The following is a 23739-nucleotide window of genomic DNA, read 5'->3' as shown; positions in this document are numbered from 1 at the left end:
ATGCAATATATAATCTAATAATCCAATCATTTAAATCTAATATATAATGTAAAAATGCTAAATGCTAAATATATGATCTGATGAAGTATACAGTATTCACATAAGGTGCGGTATGCATAAGGTATAGTATATTGTCCTTTTAGGTGGGAGTCAGCTACTAGGTTCCTAGTAGTTGGATGTCTGGCAGCAGTCCCTGCCCACTGTTGTGGAGCCTGCATTGGAGCTCTCGGTTTACATACAGTAAGCGTTATTTAGGCCTAGGTTGAAGTACATCCTACTCTTCGAAATCAAGCAATCTTCTTAGAAGGAATATTCTAATATCACCACCACTGGTGGTGAGACGACGTTATTACCACGTCGCTCTTTCTTCTCTCTGAAGATGCTCAGTGTAAATGTACCTACTGTATCTCAAACCCTGCCCTCTTTTCTTGATCCGTCCCGAAGCAACCGTTTTTGATTGGAGGATCAAGAAAAGGGGGGGGGGGGGGGGGTTTGAGATATAGGTCCATTGCTCGACCTACACATTCTATCCTTTCTCATTTATCTCACATGAAGGAGCACCGACAAGGATGTTTTCATTCACCTCCTTAATCCTCCTTCCTCTTCCTCCTCGCAGATCTTCGCTATCTTCGCCTTCTCGACATGCGGCAGTTACTCCGGAATGTTCAAGATGAGTGTCGAGTGTAAAAACCGGTCAGAGAGCGATCTGGGCATAGAAGTCGAATTTGAGTATCCGTTCAGGTCAGTATCACAGCTACGTCACACAGTATCACAGCTACATCACACAGTATCACAGCTACATCACACAGTATCACAGCTACATCACACAGTATCACAGCTACGTCACACAGTATCACAGCTACTGTACGTCACACAGTATCACAGCTACATCACACAGTATCACAGCTACGTCACACAGTATCACAGCTACTGTACGTCACACAGTATCACAGCTACATCACACAGTATCACAGCTACTGTACGTCACACAGTATCACAGCTACATCACACAGTATCACAGCTACATCACACAGTATCACAGCTACGTCACACAGTATCACAGCTACGTCACACAGTATCACAGCTACATCACACAGTATCACAGCTACGTCACACAGTATCACAGCTACGTCACACAGTATCACAGCTACATCACACAGTATCACAGCTGCGTCACACAGTATCACAGCTACATCGCACAGTATCACAGCTACGTCACACAGTATCACAGCTACATCACACAGTATCACAGCTACGTCACACAGTATCACAGCTACGTCACACAGTATCACAGCTACGTCACACAGTATCGCTGCTACGTCACACAGTATCACAGCTACGTCACACAGTATCACAGCTACATCACACAGTATCACAGCTACGTCACACAGTATCACAGCTACATCACACAGTATCACAGCTACATCACACAGTATCGTCTCCTACATCACACAGTATCACAGCTACATCACACAGTATCACAGCTACATCACACAGTATCGTCTCCTACATCACACAGTATCACAGCTACATCACACAGTATCGTCTCCTACATCACACAGTATCACAGCCACGTCACACAGTATCACAGCTACGTCACACAGTATCACAGCTACGTCACACAGTATCACAGCTACATCACACAGTATCACAGCTATGTCACACAGTATCACAGCTACGTCACACAGTATCGCAGCTACATCACACAGTATCGTCTCCTACATCACACAGTATCACAGCTACATCACACAGTATCACAGCTACGTCACACAGTATCACAGCTACGTCACACAGTATCGCTGCTACGTCACACAGTATCACAGCTACGTCACACAGTATCACAGCTACATCACACAGTATCACAGCTACATCACACAGTATCGTCTCCTACGTCACACAGTATCACAGCTACGTCACACAGTATCGCTGCTACGTCACACAGTATCACAGCTACATCACACAGTATCACAGCTACATCACACAGTATCACAGCTACGTCACACAGTATCGCTGCTACATCACACAGTATCACAGCTACATCACACAGTATCACAGCTACGTCACACAGTATCACAGCTACATCACACAGTATCACAGCTACGTCACACAGTATCACAGCTACGTCACACAGTATCACAGCTACATCACACAGTATCACAGCTACGTCACACAGTATCACAGCTACGTCACACAGTATCACAGCTACGTCACACAGTATCACAGCTACGTCACACAGTATCACAGCTACATCACACAGTATCACAGCTACATCACACAGTATCACAGCTACATCACACAGTATCACAGCTACATCACACAGTATCATCTCCTACATCACACAGTATCACAGCTACATCACACAGTATCGTCTCCTACATCACACAGTATCACAGCTACATCACACAGTATCACAGCTACATCACACAGTATCGCAGCTACATCACACAGTATCACAGCTACATCACACAGTATCACAGCTACGTCACACAGTATCACAGCTACATCACACAGTATCACAGCTACATCACACAGTATCACAGCTACATCACACAGTATCACAGCTACATCACACAGTATCATCTCCTACATCACACAGTATCACAGCTACATCACACAGTATCGTCTCCTACATCACACAGTATCACAGCTACATCACACAGTATCACAGCTACATCACACAGTATCGCAGCTACATCACACAGTATCACAGCTACATCACACAGTATCACAGCTACGTCACACAGTATCACAGCTACATCACACAGTATCACAGCTACGTCACACAGTATCACAGCTACATCACACAGTATCACAGCTACATCACACAGTATCACAGCTACATCACACAGTATCGCTGCTACATCACACAGTATCACAGCTACGTCACACAGTATCACAGCTACATCACACAGTATCACAGCTACATCACACAGTATCGTCTCCTACATCACACAGTATCACAGCTACATCACACAGTATCACAGCTACATCACACAGTATCGTCTCCTACATCACACAGTATCACAGCTACATCACACAGTATTCACAGCTACATCACACAGTATCGTCTCCCTCACAGCTCTCTTTCTCTCTCTACACCCCTCTCTCTCTCTCTCTCTCTCTCTCTCTCTCTCTCTCTCTCTCTCTCTCTACCCCTCTCTCTCTCTCTCTCTCTCTGTCTCTGTCTCTGTCTCTCTCTCTCTCTCTCTCTCTCTCTCTCTCTCTCTCTCTCTCTCTCTCTCTCTCTCTCTCTCTCTCTCTGTCTCTCTCTCTCTCTCTCTCTCTCTCTCTCTCTCTCTCTCTCTCTCTCTCTCTCTCTCTCTCTCTCTCTCTCTCTCTCTCTCTCTCTCTCTCTCTCTCTCGTCTCCTAGGCTCCATCAGGTGTATTTCGATGCACCCACTTGCGCCGGGGAGAACCCTGAGCGCCTGTTCCTGGTCGGGGATTACTCCTCTTCGCGAGTTCTTCGTCACTATCGGTGTCTTCTCCTTCCTCTACTGCATGGCAGCGCTCGCTGTCTACTGTTTTCTGCTGGAGAAATACCGTGAAAACAACAAGGGGCCCCAGATTGTGAGTTTGTGTAGCCGTCGTATTTCACGTCACACACACCTGGGTGATGATGATCTGAATTATTCTAAGATGTTCACGGGACATTTTTATCTCTGTTGTAAACATCATTTTCTTTTTCTGGTATCCTGTTCTCACTTTATCCAATCAGGAGAGAGAACCTTAGATATTTATAATTATTTCAAGACATTTTGCCAAGCCAGATTTGCTTACTGCACTGCTATTGCACACAAAATTGCTTAGAAATTGTTTTTATTTTTGTCAAACAATTTTTTTCCCCAGTAGAGTTCTTTCTCCTGATTTGATAAAGTAGGAACGGGATAGTAGGAAATGTATTTTCTGCAGAGCGGAGCGACTGGGAGACCCATGTTACTGACCAGTTACTCTGTATCAGTGATGGCTGTCGGAATGTAGAGCTATTATTTTAACAGAAGATACCACTTACATGACCTTTAAAGGACAACATAACAATAGAGCGGTTACCAGTTAAGGATATAATAGTGTTCTCAATTCATTTGATAAAGGCAGGTTAAAAGTGGCCAAAACTGCTGGAAAGCAGGTTCCAGCAGGTGAAAGTCAGACATTTAGGAGCAGCAAAACACAAGTAACTATGTACAGTACTACCCAGGACTATAGGCTTTCAACTGGAAAGAATAGCCTCTTATTGTGCTGTGAAGCTGTAGAATATAGCTGAGCAAATTAGGAGCTTACCAAATTATAATATTTTTTTAAACATAAAGGGCATTTTTTTTAAGAACAGTGCATTTTAAAATGTTACTTTTACTTGATTAACATTTAATCAGTATGACTTTGTGTAACCTTTTAAAATTTTTTAAATTTCTATTTGTAACTTTTTATTTATCTTGTATTTCTTGAATGTATGCTTTGTACTTGTATTCTGTATAGTTTTTTTTGTCAAATGTATTAAGTGTGTTTTCATGCTATAGACCAGGGGTCCCCAAACCTTTTTCTGTGAGGGCCACATAACTTTTCCCTTCTCTGGTGGGGGCCGGGGTCAGTTTGTAACAGAAAAAGTGTGACGATCGCAGGGGTGCCTAAACGTAAACATTTATTGTTTTCCAGAAAGCCACACATAACCAAATATTAATAACCCTTTCTGGGATCTTCACAGAAAAAAAAGTCAGGAAATAAATAATAACACTATTAATCAAATAAATAACACTATTTATGAAATAAATATACAGTACCTACAGACCACCTAGCTCTAGCTCTGTACTATTTAAAAGCACAGTGCAGGACACACTCAAAGGTTATCGCACCTCAGAGATGGCAGTGGACATGTATGACAGGACAAAGGCCATATGTAATGGCCTTGGGATTGAGGAACATACTACCAGCCAAAGGAGGAAGCAGAAAAGGATGGACGAGTATGTAGTTGAGTCATCTTGTGGCACAAGCTCAGACCTCAGCTCAGGAGATCAGCGGAGACAGAGACTGTTCTATCCAATCCTCGACAGAATGCTGCAAGAGCTTGAGAGTAGGTTCTCATGAGTTGGAGAACAACTTATGAGAGGCATACAGGCATGTTATCCAGCCTCAGACCAGTTTCTCTCAGTGGAATTGCTGCAACCCCTCGCCACACATTACAATATCCAACTACTGCCAGAGGAGATCACAGTTGCAAAGTGTTTCCTGGCCAGGACAGGCAGAGATGCAGTCCCTACTATCCAAAGTGTCTTTTCCCTCCTGGATGATAATAATAATAATGCATTTTATTTATAAGGCGCCTTTTAGGACACTAAAAAAAAAGGTCCACAAATCGGTGAATGAAAAAATTATAGGATCAAATGAAAACTACTGCTTACTAAAAATGGATGTTTAAAAGTACTAAAAAAATATATCAAACACTAACAAACATTCAGCACAGACAATGGGGATGATGCCATCTTAAAAAAATATATATTATAATAATAATTTTTTTAAAGCTCGGCGGCTCTAGGGGGCCGGGCCAAATGTGGAGGCGGGCCGGATCCGGCCCGTGGGCCGTAGTTTGGGGACCACTGCTATAGACTCTTGGAAGAATAGCCCGATAGGTGTAGTGTGGTAGTGAAAGGTTAACCTTCTGTAGTGTGGTAGTGAAAGGGTTAATCTCAAAGGACCATTGAGAGCAAGCTCTCATTTACAATGACGTTGACACATTATAAATACAAAAAATCAAATATAGTAAGTAACAGAAAGTCAATCAATTAAACATAAAAAAGAAAAAAAAAAAAAAAAACAGACTGTGGTGAAGTGGTTTGCTATTAACACTTTGTTTGCCGTTCACGTAGATCTATGTTTTTGTGGCCCGACCATTGAGTGCCGGAAACGTAGATCTACGTTTCTGTTTTGTTATTTCTTTTATTCGCTACTGCCATTCATAATCCATTGAGGCACCTTGTGCATGCTGTACTGAATGTGTCTGAGATCGCAGATGGTCAATACCGCCGTCTAACGCCTTGCGGCCGCTATTGCGCTCCATTTGAAACTATGTGGTTTCTTTTCTCTACCGAGCTGTGGCGTGGGGGTGGGTTCTCAACACTCCGGCAAAGCACGCGCTTGTAGGGATAGCTTGGACAACTGACCCGCCCGCCCGTTCATGTGCAATGCCAGATAACGTCGGAGACAGGATCGCTGTGGATATCTGGAATGGCGATCAGATAATTGGATTATTCTTTTTGCAGTACATCAGAGACCAGGTAAGGACTATATATTACCAATCTTGCGTTGATCCGATATTTTTTTCCCCGCGATCGCTCTGTGTCTGTGTAGTATGTGTGTGTGTTGTGTCCCGTTGGTCACATCATGGCATGGATGGGCGGCCCGCTCCAAGCCCCCTTTCATGCGTGCATGATGAAAGATAATACAGATAATCTAGCTGTGATTTCAGATTGATTGTTGATCCAAGCGAGGAATGGCAACGTGTTTAGTGAATTCCAATAAAACACTGTTTTCGCGTCTTTTCCTGGGATTACTCAGAATCACTCAAACTATACTCATATTCACCACGGTATAAAACGGAAATGTACGGATGAAAATTCTTTCTGTTTTTTGCATGTTGACTGGAAGAAACTCACTGACAATCGAAAACGTTATTAGATCCATAGCTATAATATTTAATATAGTTTTTAGCACTGCAAACACTGTATTCTGGCGCTGACGGCCCATAGTGCCCCCTGCTGACTGGCAATCAATGTGTTAAAGATTGACCAATAGATACTAATGAATTGAGTTTTAGGCTGCGGTTACACTAGGGCCAGTTTTCGTTTTCAGTTTTCAGTTTCAGTTTCGTTTTTCAGAACACTACGTAATGGCAGGCAAGTTAGACATCGTTTTGCCTCCTGAGCACAGTGATGTATATACATGTAGTAAAATGCCAAAGCAGTAGGTGGCGATGTAGTACAAACATGAAGGCCATTTTCAACCAATCAGAAAAGTTGAACGTGCCAATACACTTCCTGTACACACACTGCTGATTTCCTGTCGCTTCTGGACTGCCTCAGCATCACGCAGCATGTCCAGGGCCCCACCCACTCCAAAGGTCACACTCTGGATCTGGTCTGCTCCACCGGTAACCCCCCCTCCCACCTAGACCTTGCGGTATCTGACCACCATGCCATTCTTTTCACTGTCCCTATCCCCCCGCCCAGGCAGCGCCCAACGCGCACCCTCACATTCAGGGACACCAAGTCAGTGTGTGCATCAGCCCTATCTGACCTCATCACTACCCACATGGCCCCGGTTCCCTCCGATACCTCCCCGGACACCTTAGCGGCCTGTTACAATGCCGCCCTCTCCCTCAGCCTGGACTCTCTGGCGCCCCTCAGAAGCCGGAATGTGTCCTTTCCTCGCCCTGCCCCATGGTTTACCTCTGACCTCCGCTCTATGAAAAGAGTGGGTCGACGACTGGAGCGACTCTCCCGGCGATCTGGCCTCACCGTCCACCGTCTGGCCTTCGTCGACCACGTGAGGTCCTACAGAGAGGCTCTCTCCAAGACTAGGACCGCATACTACTCCACCCTCATCACCTCACAGCAAAATAACCCCAGATCGCTTTTCTCAACCATAAATCGTCTCCTCCGCCCTCTCACTGCCTCCCACACTGATGCTCCTGACCTCTGCTCTAAGTTCCTGGACTTTTTCCAGGCTAAAGTGACTTCCATCCACCAACAACTCATGGTGCCCGCCCCCTCCCCTCCTCACTTACCCCTGACGCCGGACTACATGCTCCCAGCTACATCCCTCCATCCCCAGTGCTCTCTCTCCTCCTTCTCCCCAGTGGATGTTCCGCTGGTCATGAAGCTGGTTACCAGAGCCAAAGCTTCCACCTGCTCCCTCGACCCCATGCCTACGGTACTGGTCAAGGCCTGCCTTCCTACCCTCTGCCCCATCATAACGGACATCATCAACTCCTCTCTGTCATCTGGAATAGTTCCCTCCTGTTTCAAAACCGCCTCCATCACTCCCATCCTAAAAAAGCCTGGTTTGGACCCTGAGGTGCTGGACAACTACCGGCCGATCTCCAACCTTCAAATCAAATCAAATCAAATTTATTTATAGGGCCCGACAACACACGTTAATGTCCCCATGGGCCGTACAGATCTTCTTTAAACAAGTCAAGAAGAAAACATAACAATAAGTCAAGAACAGAACAAGAACACCATAAGGTCCAAACATTTTTAGATGAATGCAAATAAATGAAAGAATGCAAGCACTCCCAGACATACCCCACGCGAAGGTAAGGAAAAACTCACTAAAACCTAACAATAGGGAAAAAAGCTCCACAGGCACTCCACTTCCTTTCCTAAGCAAAACCTTGGAAAGGGCAGTCGCCGCCCAGCTTCATCAACATCTGTCCAACCATGAGCTCTACGAACCCCTTCAGTCAGCCTACCGAGCACATCACAGCACAGAGACCGCCCTCATCAAGATCACTAATGACCTCCTCCTTGCTGCAGACTCCGGACACATCAGCCTCCTCATCCTTCTCGACCTCTCCGCGGCGTTCGACACAATATCCCACTCAGTCCTCCTCAAATGCCTCTCCGACAACCTAGGCATCACCGGTACAGCTCTGTCATGGTTTCATTCATATCTCACAAATAGATCTCAGTTTGTCAGCGTCAGCGGCTCATCCTCCCCCCGGCCCCAGTCAACCACGGTGTCCCCCAGGGCTCTGTGCTGGGTCCCCTACTATTCACCATTTACATGCTCCCCCTCGGTCAGATTATACGTCACCACGGACTCAACTTTCACTGTTATGCAGATGATACTCAGCTCTACATCAGCACCTCACCATCCTCCCAGCTCCCCCCACAGTCTGTAGTCAACTGCCTCCACGCTATAAAAACCTGGATGGCAACCAAATTACTTAAACTCAACAGCAAAAAGACAGAGCTCATGGTTGTGGCCCCCAAGGCACTGCTCGGGATGGTTGGAAATCTCCTCCTCCACGTTGACGGCTGTTCCATCTCCCCGTCTCTCGAAGTCCGTAACCTGGGCGTCACCCTTGACTCCACACTTTCATTTCACTCCCACATCAAATCTGTCACCAAGTCTGCCTTCTACCACCTCAGGAACATCTCCCGTCTCCGACCCTCACTCTCAGACTCTGTGGCGGAGACCCTGATCCACTCATTTGTCACCTCCCGGTTGGACTACTGTAATGGAGTCCTGTTCGGGGTACCCAGCAAAGCCCTGGACAGGCTCCAGTATGTCCAGAACTCAGCTGCCAGGGTTCTCACTCACACCAAGCCCTGGCAGCACATCACCCCCACCCTCATCCATCTCCACTGGCTTCCAGTCAGGTTCCGCATCACCTTCAAACTCCTGCTCCTCACCTACAAATCCCTCCATGCCCTCGCCCCCCGGTACCTGTCTGATCTCCTCCACCAGTACACTCCATCCCGGAACCTACGATCCTCTGATCTAGGTCTCCTCTCCATCCCTCGCACCAGGTTACGGACTTTTGGGGACAGAGCCTTCAGCGTGGCGTCCCGTACCCTCTGGAACTCTCTCCCCCCCGAAATCCGCAACGCCCCAACCCTGGACACCTTCAAATCCGCTCTAAAAACACACCTCTTCACCAAGGCTTTCCCCATCAGTTAGTTTTAGATTAAATTAGGTCCATTATCCCCTACTTTCCCTCATCCCCTCTTCCCCCTCCCCCCCTACTTTCCTTGCCCTATTTTTTGTCCTGATTGTAAAGCGACCTTGGGTTCTATGAAAGGCGCTATATAAATTTGATTTATTATTATTATTATTATTATTATTGTTAAAAAACAACAATCCACCATCTTTAAATACCTCGTGTGAGCCATTTAGCCAACGTAGCATTTATTTTTCAGCAAAGAAAGTGCAATAAAAGTGCAATAAACAAAATGGATACATTCACTGTGTGTTCTGCCTCTCATTTGTTGATGAAACAAAACCAACATCAACACAATTTACCACCAAGAGCGGATAGTTTAGTCTCACGAAAAGATCTCAGATGTTGTTAGCTACATGCTAATGTGAATGGCATTCTCCATGTATATAGTTAGCATCGAGGCTATTAACGTAGTAACGTTAACGAAGTAGAAATGGATGAAAACTTTATTTAACAGATTGCAGAATGGGTACAATACAATACGGCTCAATACACACAATTGTTAAGGGTATGCAGACTGTTGTAGTTTTGGACTGGGCTCCAACAATAACTTGACAACACGTTGGTAGCCGCAGCTACTTGGGACAGCTCTGCTGTAAACACTGGAAATAACCGTGCGGGTCTCTACTGCGCATGGGCATTGGGCAGAACGGCTCCGTATCCGGCTTGCGCAAATTACATGGCAACATTGTCGCAGAGTTTCGGCGAGTTTCCAAAACGAAAACACCTTTTGAGCGTTACCACTAGGAAAACGCGTTTTCCTGACAAAACTGCGTTGCTTTTTAACTTGAACATGCAAACGTAATCATTCAAAAATAGAACATTGCTGTTTTAGCCCAGTGTAACCATGGCCTTAAAGTGCATTGCAAAACGTTCCATGTTTCTGGGGCCAGAAGCTAAAAGATGATTTTTCTAATTCAGTGCAAACTCTAGGAACCTTAAGTGTATAAGACAAACACCAGAGCGAGTATGATAAGGTCCAGCTCTAATCCAGCAATCAAGTGAGGCAGGGTGGGAGATCACCAATACTGGCCTTATACAGAAACAGATTCCAATGCAAGTCAGATCTCTCTGCCAGAGAGGACCACCCGACCTTATCATACAGGATACATATTTTAATGATTGTTATCCTTACTTGTCTAATTGTTATGATTGTATATGCTGTGTGATTTTACATGTATTTTTTTGTTGTTGCTTAACTCTGTATGTTTTGCTTAACTATACACTATGTACAATCTGTTAATAAAGTTTTCAATCAATCAATCACTCGACGTGACTGTAAATGAGGGAAACATCAGTTGCCTTTCGAGTTTAAATACAGGTTTGAAATTAAATAGAATAGAATAGAATAGAAATCTTTTAATAATCCAGAGGTAAATTCGGCACTACAGATCGCTCACATTGAACAACAATAAACATTTAGGTAGTCAATAGGACTAAAATAAGAATAAGAATATAATAATATTTAGCCAGGTTGCACTGTCACCCTGTGCTCAGTGATGCAATGAGGCACAGTGATGCATTATAGAGTAAACGAAACAATGATGGGTACAGTACATGTCACCAGTGGTACATATCAGGGTCAATGATGATGATTTTGATTAACCTTCGGTATTGTCGCAGTGAAAGGGTTAACCCTTTGGTAGTGTGGCAGTGAAAGGGTTAAGATGATGATTAGAAGAAGGCTGATTAACTCCTTGTTGTCTCACTGGCCCCCAGGACTTTGTGGTGACGGCGGTGTTCACCTTCATGTGGCTGGTGTCTTCCTGTGCTTGGGCGAAGGGTCTGTCGGACGTGAAAACAGCCACCGACCCGGACAGGGTCATCACTCTCATCACGGCCTGCGACGAGCAGGAGAACCGGTGCCGCGAGGTCCACGACCCCAAGGTGTCCGGACTCAACACCTCTGTGGTATGTTGCTCCTCCGACCCGTTTCTCTCAAGGTTTGGGTCCGTTCACTTCTGATTCGATTCAGAAAGTGGAGTTTACACAGTGGAGGTACACCATGCCAATGTTCATGCTTTATTTGTTTTTAACGAGACGATTTAGAAATGGGTCCATTGGAAAAACATGGCAATTTCAAGGAGGGTGGACCGCGCGGGAAACACCAATGACGTAACCACTACACCTCCCTATTGATTATCTTGATGAGATCATGTAAGGTTGAGCTGGGGTGTTATGCTGCACGTGGACATGGATTTGCTATTATTTTACAAGGAGATATGTTTTTGGTTAGACAGACTGGCCGCACTATTAATTTGATCTGAAACCATGTACTTGAATATGTATTGCTCTGCATGTCGTTTGTGCATAGCTATGGTTTTATGAGGAACTTTGTAGTATGGACATGTATTTATTAGGTACTTCATTGGTTTGATACCGTGTATTGTATTATGTATTACTGCTGCCTTCCCCTGCTACTAGCCCCCCCCCCCCCCCCCCCCCCCCATCACACACACACACAAACAGACACACACGCACACACGCACATACACGCCTATGCCCTAAGGACCACAATGGAAATAAGCTCTTGGGTTTCATCATCATCATCATCATCAACCTTTATTTATTCTCGAAAATACAATTGAGGTCACCCTCATTTTCAATGTCGTCGAGACTTTACAGACATTTCAATGCACACATTTCTACAATAACAATAATAAATATGAATAACTATCTCTATATACTCTTCACACATGGACCGCTGTCAGGATGGAGGTAGGTGAGTTCCAATTGTTGTAAGCAATCACAGAGACGGAGAAGGTATTCTCTTGAACAGGTTCGACTTTAATAGTAAAGAACACAAAGAGTAATACTAGGATACTATGCCAAGGCAAGGGAAAGAGAGAGAATAGATAATGGAGCTTAGTGGTGGTCCAGAACAGGAACCGCCCGCGTTATCTCCGAACGCCTATAGTGAAGACCTGACAAATGACAAGCAGAGGAAAGGAATGTTATATAGCCACCAAATACCAACATTCCACACACACCCCTGTGACAGCCAATCAGAAGCCAACCCCTAAGTGACAGCACTAAATGACAGGGAAAACAAGTGACAGCAATCAAGTGACAGATGACAGAGAAGGTGGGAGGTTCCCGACCGTAGTCAAGAACCAGAATCGTAACAGACCGCAGTCCAGAGTGCACCACAGCAATTAGTATAAAATGAACATAGGCATAAAATCAGCACACAAATTGACAAAATAAAAAAAATCATATATTGCAGACATAACAATAGGTATAAAAGACTATAAAAGTAGTGCAATGTAAACGTGCAGACTTAAGAATAGGCATAAAATAAGTACAATAGTAAAACATTTGTTAAATAGTAGTATTTTTACATACTATATGTACACACAGGCGGAACCAGACTCATCAACTATGATCGTAGACGGGTCTTCATGATTCATATACAGTGAAACACAACACATAGTACAAGGTATAGTACATGTACGTTAATGAGCTTGGATAAGAGGAGTGGGCCGCTCATCCTGGCCATCTGGGAGAACACTGAGGGAGAGTAGAGGGGGTGGGGTGTGACATTAAGCTATTGCTGGTACAGCTGGGATAAACAAAAGGGATTCCTCCACAAGTGTGTGTGTGTGTGTGTGTGTGTGTGTGTGTGTGTGTGTGTGTGTGTGTGTGTGTGTGTGTGTGTGTGTGTGTGTGTGTGTGTGTGTGTGTGTGTGTGTGTGTGTGTGTGTGTGTGTGTGTGTGTGTGTGTGTGTGTGTGTGCGCGTGCGTGTGTGTGCGTGCGTGCGCGTGCGTGCGTGTGCGTGCGTGCGTGTGTGTGTGTGTGTGTGTGTGTGTGTGTATAAATATATATATATTGCATTGTCAATAAAGAATTCCAATGTAGGCTGCTAGGTTTTGCATTAAGTAAAGTATTTGTTATTGTGCAATGGCTCTTTTCCCCCCCTCAAGTTTTTAATTTTGATCTTTTGTGAAGCACTTTGTTGCTTAACCTTCTGTATTGTCGCAGTGAAAGCTGAAAGGGTTAACCCTTTGGTAGTGTGGTAGTGAAAGGGTTAATGCTATGGAAAGATGCTTCATAGAGAAAGTTTAACTTACTTAACGTAGCTAGTCATGTTTCAAATTGTGTTTAAATTGTCACATATATAAGGTACATGTACATTACAGTGAAATGCTTGGTTCAGTATGAGCCCCTGAGATTGTGCTTCATACAGTAAAAAAAAACAATAAAGACCAAGCACTATACAAAAAATATACAATATACAAAACTAAAAGTACAAAATGCAAATAATGCAAAATAGCAAAAATGAGGTAGAGATGATGTGGTGCAAATCTTTTTGTAATAAATATATATGGTTTAGGTTTTACTGTTCGCTTATAAATGTTTGAACGGCTTGGCACCGGGTTACCTCTCGGACCTGCTGGAACCTTATGTTCCCCCAAGGTCCCTCAGGTCCTCTGACCAGCTCCTCTTGGCTGTTCCCAAGTCCAGGCTGAAGCTTAGGGGGGGCCGTGCTTTCGCTGCGGCAGCCCCAAAGCTCTGGAATGAGCTGCCACTGCATGTTAGGCAGGCCCCCACTCTGCAGGTGTTTAAATCACGCCTCAAAACACATTTATTTGCTCTGGCTTTCGGTGTTTAAACAGTTTTTGAGAGACCTGCCTTTTTTATGTGACATATTGTATTTGTTTTTATTGTGTGCTTTTATAAAAAAAATTATGTTTTTATGTTTTTATCTTATGTTGTGGGATTGGATTGGATAGTGTTAAAAAAGTGTTTTTAACTACCGCACCACCCACTAAACCCCCGCTTCTCTAACCAACCCTGCAGGCTTTCGGCTTCATCAACCTGATCTTGTGGGTAGGAAACCTGTGGTTCGTGTTCAAGGAGACCGGCTGGATGGGCGCCTTCGCCGGCACATACGCCCCGTCCCAGGAGAAGCAGCCCGCGCCCGAGTCCTTCGGCCAGGAGGGTTACGCTCCGCAGGACCCGTATGCCGGCTCCCAGGGGGGCTATCAGCCCGAATACGGCCAGCAGGGGGGCTACAGCGAGGGGGGAGGAGGAGAGTACAGCCAGGGCTACGAGCAGCAGCCCACCTCCTTTTCCAATCAGCAGATGTGAGCCTGTCCCAATCGAATCGCAGCCGCTGGCTGGTGAGTGAGCAGATGAATAAACAAAGCATTGATATGATATGATACATTTATTTATATTGTGCCCCTCAACCAATAGTTACATCGGCCCGGGGCACATCCCGGGAAAGAAAGAGAAACAAAAAAATAGGAACAATACGAAAACAGAAAAAAACATGCAGTCCAACCAAGCAGATAGAGAACAGACAGACATAATACACCAGTCATACTACAATACAAAACTAGCTCATGGATTGTCACATGTGTGCCCTAAACCTCGTGGACTACCACAGGACATCCTGTGTGCTGTGAGGCCTGTGTAGAATAGTGTGAGATGGAACACTTCATATGGGTTTCAGTGCTAAAGATAGCCTTGCTTTGGTAATGCGGTGCAGTTTTGTAACCTTCTCTGTCCCTGTTAACCTTAATTACTCTATGTTGTGACATAGGTGCATGGTCAGGTCCGTCACCACTTGAAGGTATCATATTTTATCTTTTCAACGTGAAACCCAGGGACGATATATTTTACAGTAGGGGGGGGGGGGGTTATGATTCGACAACAAGTTGATCCCCATTTATTTCTGCGAAGATTCGACACGCCGTAAAATCGTGGAGCGTTTGGTCATTTGCTTTTTCACAGCCGTGTGTACAGAATGCATTATTGTCCCTTTGTTTACAGAATGTCTCCTGTCTCTCTCTCCAGGGTGACCTTGTGATTTTTGGAGTGTGGTTCCTGACCACCGGCCTACAATTCCACACTCCTCTGTGTGTCTCTGTATGTGCATCTGTGAGTTTGACAAGAAAAGGGGGGTGGGGGTCGGGGAGGAAGAGAGGTGGGGGCCTGGGAAGGAGGTGACAAACAACACCGGGAGAGGGTCGTGCAGGGGTCGTGGGGGGTATGGATCCTTCCTTACTGTAACAAGCTGTTTATTCTCGTGGTGTATTTAACTGTAGAAAGACAACAGGGGATTGTCCGTTTGATTTTACGAGAAATGAAACTTGAATACAATACCAAAACATTTGTTGAGGAACAATTAAAAGATAAATCTTACAAAGGGAAAAGATTTAAATTTATGGAAAGAAAAATTATTGTAGTAATATTTAATAACTTGGGAGAATGTATTTGTCTGTGCTGTGTAAATATCAACATACTGATATATATATATATTATTGTACGTACACAGTTGAATAATTGTGCACTCCATATTAGTTGTTATACAACAAATGTTGAGCACAGAGTTATTCAATTGCATTTACTTCGGTTCTGTTTAGGAGCTCACATAGTTTAGCCCTTTTATCCTTTTGTGACGTTTGTGTTAACCCTGTCACGACCACACTGCAGAAGGTTAACCTTTCACTACCACACTACTACAGCCGCCTGTAGTGTGGTAGTGAAAGGGTTAACCTTCTGTAGTGTGGTCGTGAAAGGGTTAACCCTTTGTCATGTGGCAGTGAAAGGTTTAACCTTCTGTATTGTCGCAGTGAAAGGGTTAACCATTTGGTAGTGAAAGGGTTAACTCGTCGTGGATTATTCCTGTCACAACCCTGTTTTTCGTTGTTCATTTCAGAATAGGTATACATCTTTTTTTATTTTGTCATTGGAAAAAAATTGCATTTTCTTTTCTTTTCTATTTGATCAATATAACCGTTTTAAGGAACAACGCAGGGCCGTGAGTTGTGATGGCAAACATTAAAGCCACAAAAAAAAATGTGAATATTATGAAGAGTGTGTAGAAAATGATGTGTAGCAGAGACGAGACAGTCAGTAATGTGAGTAGTCCGGTTCAACTTTATTATTATTTATTTTTTATATATATTTTTTCCATCAGAATATTATTGTTAAGAGGTTATTTCGCTCATGTTACACACAAGAAAATCAAAAAAGCTGATATGTAAAAAAGCAAATGCATATAGGGTAATGAAAAGGAATGAGCATGGTAGCATCTGATATTTGCAAAAAAAAAACTGGGATACTAAATAAAACTGCTATAGTGTGCTATCTATGTGAAGATTGTGAATCAGGGACGTGAAGTATGTTTATCAGTTTGGATTATTTTACATGGTGTTTGTAATTTGGCATCAGACACATTTTGTCGACAAACCTCTCCTGTTTTGATCGCCTTTTCCGTGATCCAGGAAGATGTGAGACAGAGTCATCTAGTTTTTTAATCAGCATTTATATTGCATCAAGGATACTCCTATATTCACACTAACGTACTGTAGGTAAAAGTGAGAACAACATATACTATATGGCACATCTATGCTGTTTTGAAGCCCATTATCAAGCCATGGGAAACCAGGCTGAACAATATTTCTCCATTTATATAATTCTCCTGCATCCTCCCATTCCTCCTCTATCCCTTCCCTCTCTAAAGGCAAGGGAATGTAATGCATGCATCTTTCTCCTTATCCTAAAGCATCACCCAAGAACAAAAATTCAGAGGTTAAGGCTAAATGCTTAAGTGTCACACCATCCATAAAGTAACGCAGCTCACCTGGGCCGAGACCTCCCGCGAGTCCAGTGACTCCGGAGATGGGAGTGTATCGAGTCGACAATTCTGTGGTTATTGTACGACACACACACACAGCAGCTCTGCTGCTATATATTTCCACAAAGTACAGAGTAGAGTGCTGCAATAATTACTCCTTTCAAGGTGGCTGTGCTTGTCTTACTGCCAAACCTCTGTTTGGGTAGAAGAGAAGAAAGTGTTTTTGCCAAATGGTAAGAGATGTGTCTGATTGGTAGTTTTGCTTCCAGGGTGCTCGTCAAAATGAAGAATTTACGGTTCATCCATATTGGTTCATTGCACCGTTTCCCCCCCCCCCCTCTTAAATCAGGTTTTTTTAATCAGGCAGTTTAGAAGCACCTCACTTTCTCCCCACCCTCCTGTTTTTCTTTCTCTTTCACGTAGCTCTTATAAATAGGCCTATGCTCAAATGAAATATACTCTGTTGTTAGTGGTGAATGATGTCTTGTGATACTCTACGCCTTTGGATAGTGCTGTGTTTATTGTGTATGATGTATTCATATTAGTATTTATGATAATGATAAGTCAGAAGAAAATACTGAAAGAAAACTCTCCAGAATTCTATTGTATTCTTATTATATGGAATCCATGTGAAACAAAATGAAATAAACTTGAAATTATTCTGTTGAAGGTTAAATGTGTATGTTTCCTTATGAGTGCTTGTAACAATGTCAATGAGCGTCAATGACCTTTAAAAAAGAAATAAAATATTCTCCAGGAGATGGAGTAGTAATGTTATGACCTTAGATATTCCCCATTTAGACAAGCCCCTGCATTCCTAGTAATGAGTGTAAATGTTGCTTTGTACAGCAATGAAAGCAACGCTCTATTTACACGGGTGATTTGGGCCTACGAATGATTATAGGCCGTGAGCCAGGGCCCCAAATTTTGACCAATTTGGATTTTTGGGAAGGTATACACCCCTACTGCTAGAAAATATGTGATAGAAGGTATACACCCCTACTGCTAGAAAATATGTGATAGCAATGCAGCAGTTGCCTCCAAATGTGTGCTATCACCCATTTTATAACACAAAGCATATTTTTCAGGCCTCATGTCTGAAATTACATACCCCAAAAATTAATCATGATAGCTCCTAAACCATAAGGCCTATGTTTCTGGTCTCCTTTGGTAACAACAAGCTAGGACATGTGAATCCAGTGTAAGTAAACCCACACCTATTACCATTCCAGAGTAAATGGAGATACAATGAAGGAAAACATAATATTTTTTATCCTCGCCAGGTACATATTCTACATTTAAACCATTGTAAGCAAGATCCCATGGATAATAATGCAACTGAATGTGTCCTCCTACTCCTTGACTACAAATGTAACTCTAGTCTGGATGTGATGAAGATACACAAAAAATACAACATTTATGATACAATTTATAAAGATATCCCATTCGATCCATGGACATGACTTTCTAGATCTATAATTATTGTCATCTGACTCCACCCACCAATATGAACAAACATTTGATTGGATGTCTATAAGCCAACCACTGTTCCACATCATCTAAAGTGGACTGCATTAGAGCCACATCCCTCTTTCAGCAAGCATGGACGATCATGATGCTAGGAGAAAGCATAAGGAACATTTTAATTAATTTAATTAATCATGTTTTAACATGTTACTGTGCAGGTTAAGATGTTAACATGTTACTGTGCAGGTTAAGAGGTTAGGATGTTAACATGTTCTGTATCGTTAGGGCTCAGCTTGGCTTCGCCTTCTGCACTATCTCGCGTACGTGCACGCGTACTGAATAAACCACAAATGTACCTCTAATACCAGTATTAGTCTGACCACACCCCTCATCAGCTTACCTTCATAAGCAGGTGTGTGGTCACCTGCTCTCCTCCTTCTCGCTTTCACCACAAGGAAGAAGTGCCTCGGTAGATCCCCACACTTGACACCATGATGGAAGAAATTGGATTAGGAACAGCTTGGGAAACAAGGATACGTTGACATCATATCTTTATTTTCTCTCTCACTATTTTCGAGAAAATACGGCGATATTGTCTTCGTACTGGAGTGTCTAGAAGATGATGATCATTCTACAAACCCTCCACCGGTTTTCGTATTGGGAGCACGCCGCTGCATGCTTCTCAACTGCAGTTCCTTGCTGTGTTTGTTGGGGTGAAACCTGTCAAGCCACAGCTGAACTGTCGGACATGCCGCTGTTGTGAGGAGCGGTGCGTTCCAGGTTGGGTGAGTAGTGTTTGCTGGCGGGCTCCACTTGTCTGTTAGTGCTATGGGGGCTACTAGACGAAGTTTATGGAAACCGGCCCCAGGCTAGGGTCCTTTGTTTAGCCGTCTAGGCGACAGAAGGCCTTGGTCTGGCGACCATTATAGTTTTAACTAGTGGGCCGCGACCATTGACACTGGTGATCCCTGTGTGTTCTGGACGAGTGGATTCTCTCTGTCACCGTGTTAAGACCCCATCTTTCATATCCAAATGAGAGTATTCCTTCACGAGGGGATATGTGCATGTAATGTGCGATAGCGGCAGATTCATGTTCAAAGTCAGCTATACAGGCCAGTTGGTACTGTGCTGATTCCGCCGGACGTGTTATTATCACCGTTGTGAAGCGGTGTTGACGTCTTGTTTTTCCTTTTCTCTTAAAAAGTGAGGAGGGTTCAGAACGGCGGCCTGTCTGGGTGAGTGTTATGTCATTGTTTACATGTTCATAGCTTACGGTTAGCCGGTCGGTGGCCTGGCGCGGGGTGGCTTGGCTTCTCGCGCGCCGCCGGGAGCTCGCTCCTGATCGCGTGCGTCGTAGATCGGCGTCTCGCGAGCGGAAGCGATAGCACCCGAACGGCTGGAGCAGCCGTTAGCTTGATGCTATTCTGTTGAACGTGCTTTGATTTTTAACATGTTTTACACTTTTGACCACGACGTCATCCTTGACAGGGGATGTTCGTCAACCCTGCCCGAGCCTAGACGGGGATTGCGTCAACAAAGGGGACTGTAGCGACTGGTGGAGCGGCGACGCTGCCCGGATCGAACAACACGGGACGCTTGTGACTGCACTTCGCTGATCTGCGTTCCGGGCAGGTACGGGGTTGGCCAGACCCTCATAACACGTCTTCTGGTTTTACCTTGCTAAATGTATTGTGAATGACGGTGTTTTTTCCCAAAACGTGTGTTGTTGCAATGCATTTGAGATACGTTGCGGGTTGTGTGTGAGCTGTTTTTGTCACTGGCAGTAGCTTCTCCGTGCAGGTCGTGATGTATTGATCTGGTTGTTGTGTGAGAAACATCATGGTGTTTATGTGTACCGTGTACTCACTACTAAGGCAACTAACCTATGAAGCTATGCTTGGTGACGAGTGAGTAAAAGAATGTTCTTTCTCAGACTGTAATGACAATGAACAGTGAGTTCACACATTAACAGGTTTTCCTGTTTTAACTGGCCGTATTGAGGGTGAAATAGGAGGATTGTGTTTCCCCCCCCGGTTCCCTGGGGACTTTATCACCTCCTATCAGACATGTTGTGCATTAATTGTGTCTTTTGTGTGGTAGGGATACGATGTAACTCTCAGCTTGATTGCTGAGGTTGTGCTAAATCTGCTGGAGAAACTTATTTCCTAAAGGGAAATTGGTTTGGTTGCTGTCGTGTGCTTAGCAAGGCCTGTGGTCGATACTAATCAAGAATGATGTATTCTCTCATTGTGATGATGATGGGTTGTGTGTGTCATGTGACCTACAACTGGGTTGTACTGGCCACAGAAGCACATGTGTATGTTGGACCGGGGTTCTTAGAGCCCTCTCTATTCTGTGTTTTTCCTTAGTAAAAATCAGATAGCAGGTTAGCTCGTGCGCTGTGTGGAGCTGTGAAACGCTTCATAGAGCTGACTATGACTGTGTCATATTCTCTTTTTGTCGTTACGTCGTATCATGGGTGTGGGGTCGTAAAGGGGTGAACTGGTAACCTTTCCTCTCCCCATTGTTCTGTCGGTCAGGGGTACACCCCCTGTCCTTCAAGGTTCCCGTCACGTGGCGGTTCGGCACGTTACGGGGGGGGGGGGGGGGGGGGGGGGAGGGAGTTCCTGGTCCCACGGCCTGGTATATTGGGCGTGTGCACCGCAGGAATTCCCCCGCCATAGAGTACGTCACCGTGCGCGTCTCTGTTGGTAGGACTTCCGTGTGCTGTTCAGGTCCATGTGATGGATCTGTTTTCAGGGGGGGTGGTCAGGGCTCCTCCTCACCAAGCGCCTACTCAGGCCTTCTGTGAGTTCGGACTCCTTCTTCCATGTGATCCATGTGAGGAAGCCTCCATCAGAGTACAGAGCCTTCCTCCTCAGATTGTCAAAGTGAGTGGACCCTCTAGAAGGGTCCTTTTCTATTGTATGTATATTCGATTCAATTCGTTTATTGAGTGTGTATGGGTTCGGTGCCTCTTCCCCGGAGGCCCTAAAACCAGTTTTTTACATGGCTCAAGGTGCAATATATTCTTTTCAATCTGTACAGCTCGCGTGGGAAGTCTCTCTGGGGATCCCCGTCTCTTTCCTATGGGAGGGTGGTGGGATGTAAAAATGTGTACATTTTTTACCCCGGCTGTGTAGACTGGGATACATACTGTTGATGCTTCCTTCTTTCTATTCCAGAAGTGTTGGAGTTAGGGAGTGTCACACCCCTCTTGTCGTTCCCCTGGGCGCCTTGGGGATTCAATGGCAGGTCTAAATAGCCTGTTCATTGATGGGGGTGTGTCCCGACGCACGTATAGTGCTAGCTCGCTGTAAACAGGCGATTGACTGGCACGCCTTAGTTGCTTGTGGTTGAAACAGCGTTTTTATAAAGCAACTGAGATGGGGGTTTTTCCTCTTCCGGCGACCACATCCCATGACCTGGGTGGGTTGTCGACGGATCCTCGTTCATGTCTGGGGGATGATGACGGGATGGATCTGAACATATGTAGTGGGGTCTCACGCCCTTGGGGTGGGCCACCAGGCGCGGTTCGTCCCGACGTCTGGGTGGCGCCTTCTTTTCATGTTAAGATCAACACGCATATCTGCCCTTTTCCTGGGGCATGTCGGCGTGGTTAGGGCACGGGACTGGTTCTGGTCACGCTGGTCCAGATCAGTTGAACCCGTTGTCCGCCGGGGATGCAGATCTGCTGTTCTGGTACCCTGAGGGACTTGGGCTTTTTTCAGGGGGAAAAATGCCAGGTCGGTCTGGGTGTCACAGGGTTAAGCGCTATGGAGACCCTGGTTGGGTATGTTTTTACTCAGCACTGTCGTCATGGCTTACAGCCATGCCATTCTGTACGCGCTCGATCTCGTCGGATCTCGGCCGCTACACAGGTTGGTCCTGGTTAGTACTTGGTTGGGAGACCGCCGGGGAATACCAGGTACGGTGTGCTTAGGGGCTGGTTCTCCATTGTTTTTCGCTCCTCTCTCACGCATGGCGAAGAGGGGCCTGTGGGGGTGGTTTTTTGACCTCCTCTGGTGACCCTGTGCTTCCCGTACCGCCAGGCCCGGTCCGAAGTGATGTTTGCGACCCGTAGGCCTGGGTTAACCCTTTTTGGAAACTGAAACACTTGTACTGCGGTATAGCCGGTGTATACCCGCAGGTGTGTTTTGGAGTTTTTTCTTGAGGGGTTATAGGAACAACCACCGCATTGGGTAACACCGAGGTGGTTGATTCCCTGGTGTGTTGGAGCAGTGTCAACTCCCGGGTTCACCGGTTGAGGGTGCCCCTGCACGTTCATGACGTCTGCCAATCGTGTCAGCCTTCTCTGCCTCGACCCCTCTGGGTGGGGGTTGTTAAATGGAGGCTTGGTCATGCAACACCGCCAGCTTACGCTCCTTCCGCCGGGGCGGCTGTGTTCAGCTGTCCCCTCTGGCGCCTGTCTCGTCCGCAGTCTCCAGGCTAGGGTTAACAGCCTGTTGCCTGGTTTTTCCCCGGTGCGCTGCCTGCTTCCGTTGGTTAAACCTTTTTTGTGTGCTTACGGCCATGCTGACTGCCTTTTCTGCAGGGTCAGTGTGCCAGGCGGTGTACTATTGGGGGGACGGGGCCCGCTCGGCTTACTGGCCTGGTTGGTTCCGCCTGGGAATACCAGGTGCAGTAACTGAGGGGCCTTTGTCCGAATACGCTGGCGATGTGGGGGGCGGGGCACTACGTGCCCACCTGGTGGGGTCTTGATGCTGGCATCATGGACTTCTCCGGGCCCCCATTCCAGGGAGTCCAGTCCTTTTGGTGGGTCTGGGTCTTCCTTCGTGCTCCGCTGCTACGGCCTTGCCACGGGGTTGGGTTTGCCCTTGACCCCGTGATTCTGGGGGCAGTAACGAGGTTGTTCCTCCGTTCGTTCCCGGGTGGCATGCGGGTTGTGCGTGTGTGTGGTCGTGGGTCAAGCCACGGTCTGCTCACCCTGTGCGTTAAGTTGCTTGAGA

At 45.4% G+C, this 23739-nt stretch overlaps 1 protein-coding gene across 1 annotated transcript in view; it reads left to right on the top strand.

Annotated features, from left to right (window-relative positions):
* The window catches only part of sypb (synaptophysin b), a gene marked incomplete at its 5' end in the record, with an annotated part of 45162 nt that extends 29553 nt beyond the window's left edge, over positions 1-15609 (top strand). The window contains 6 exon segments of the mRNA XM_084332978.1: positions 617-741; positions 3372-3455; positions 3457-3568; positions 11433-11624; positions 14515-14837; positions 15517-15609. Of these exon segments, the coding sequence (XP_084189104.1) occupies positions 617-741; positions 3372-3455; positions 3457-3568; positions 11433-11624; positions 14515-14805 (804 nt within the window). The 3' untranslated portion in view covers positions 14806-14837; positions 15517-15609.
* Positions 15610-23739: the final 8130 nt, after the last annotated feature.

This window comes from Notolepis coatsorum (assembly GCF_963971535.1).
Source record: "Notolepis coatsorum genome assembly, chromosome: 17".
NCBI classification, from domain to species: Eukaryota; Metazoa; Chordata; class Actinopteri; order Aulopiformes; family Paralepididae; genus Notolepis; species Notolepis coatsorum.
The sequence above is the reverse complement of the archived record's forward strand: the minus strand, read 5'-3'. Positions and strand labels throughout refer to the sequence as shown.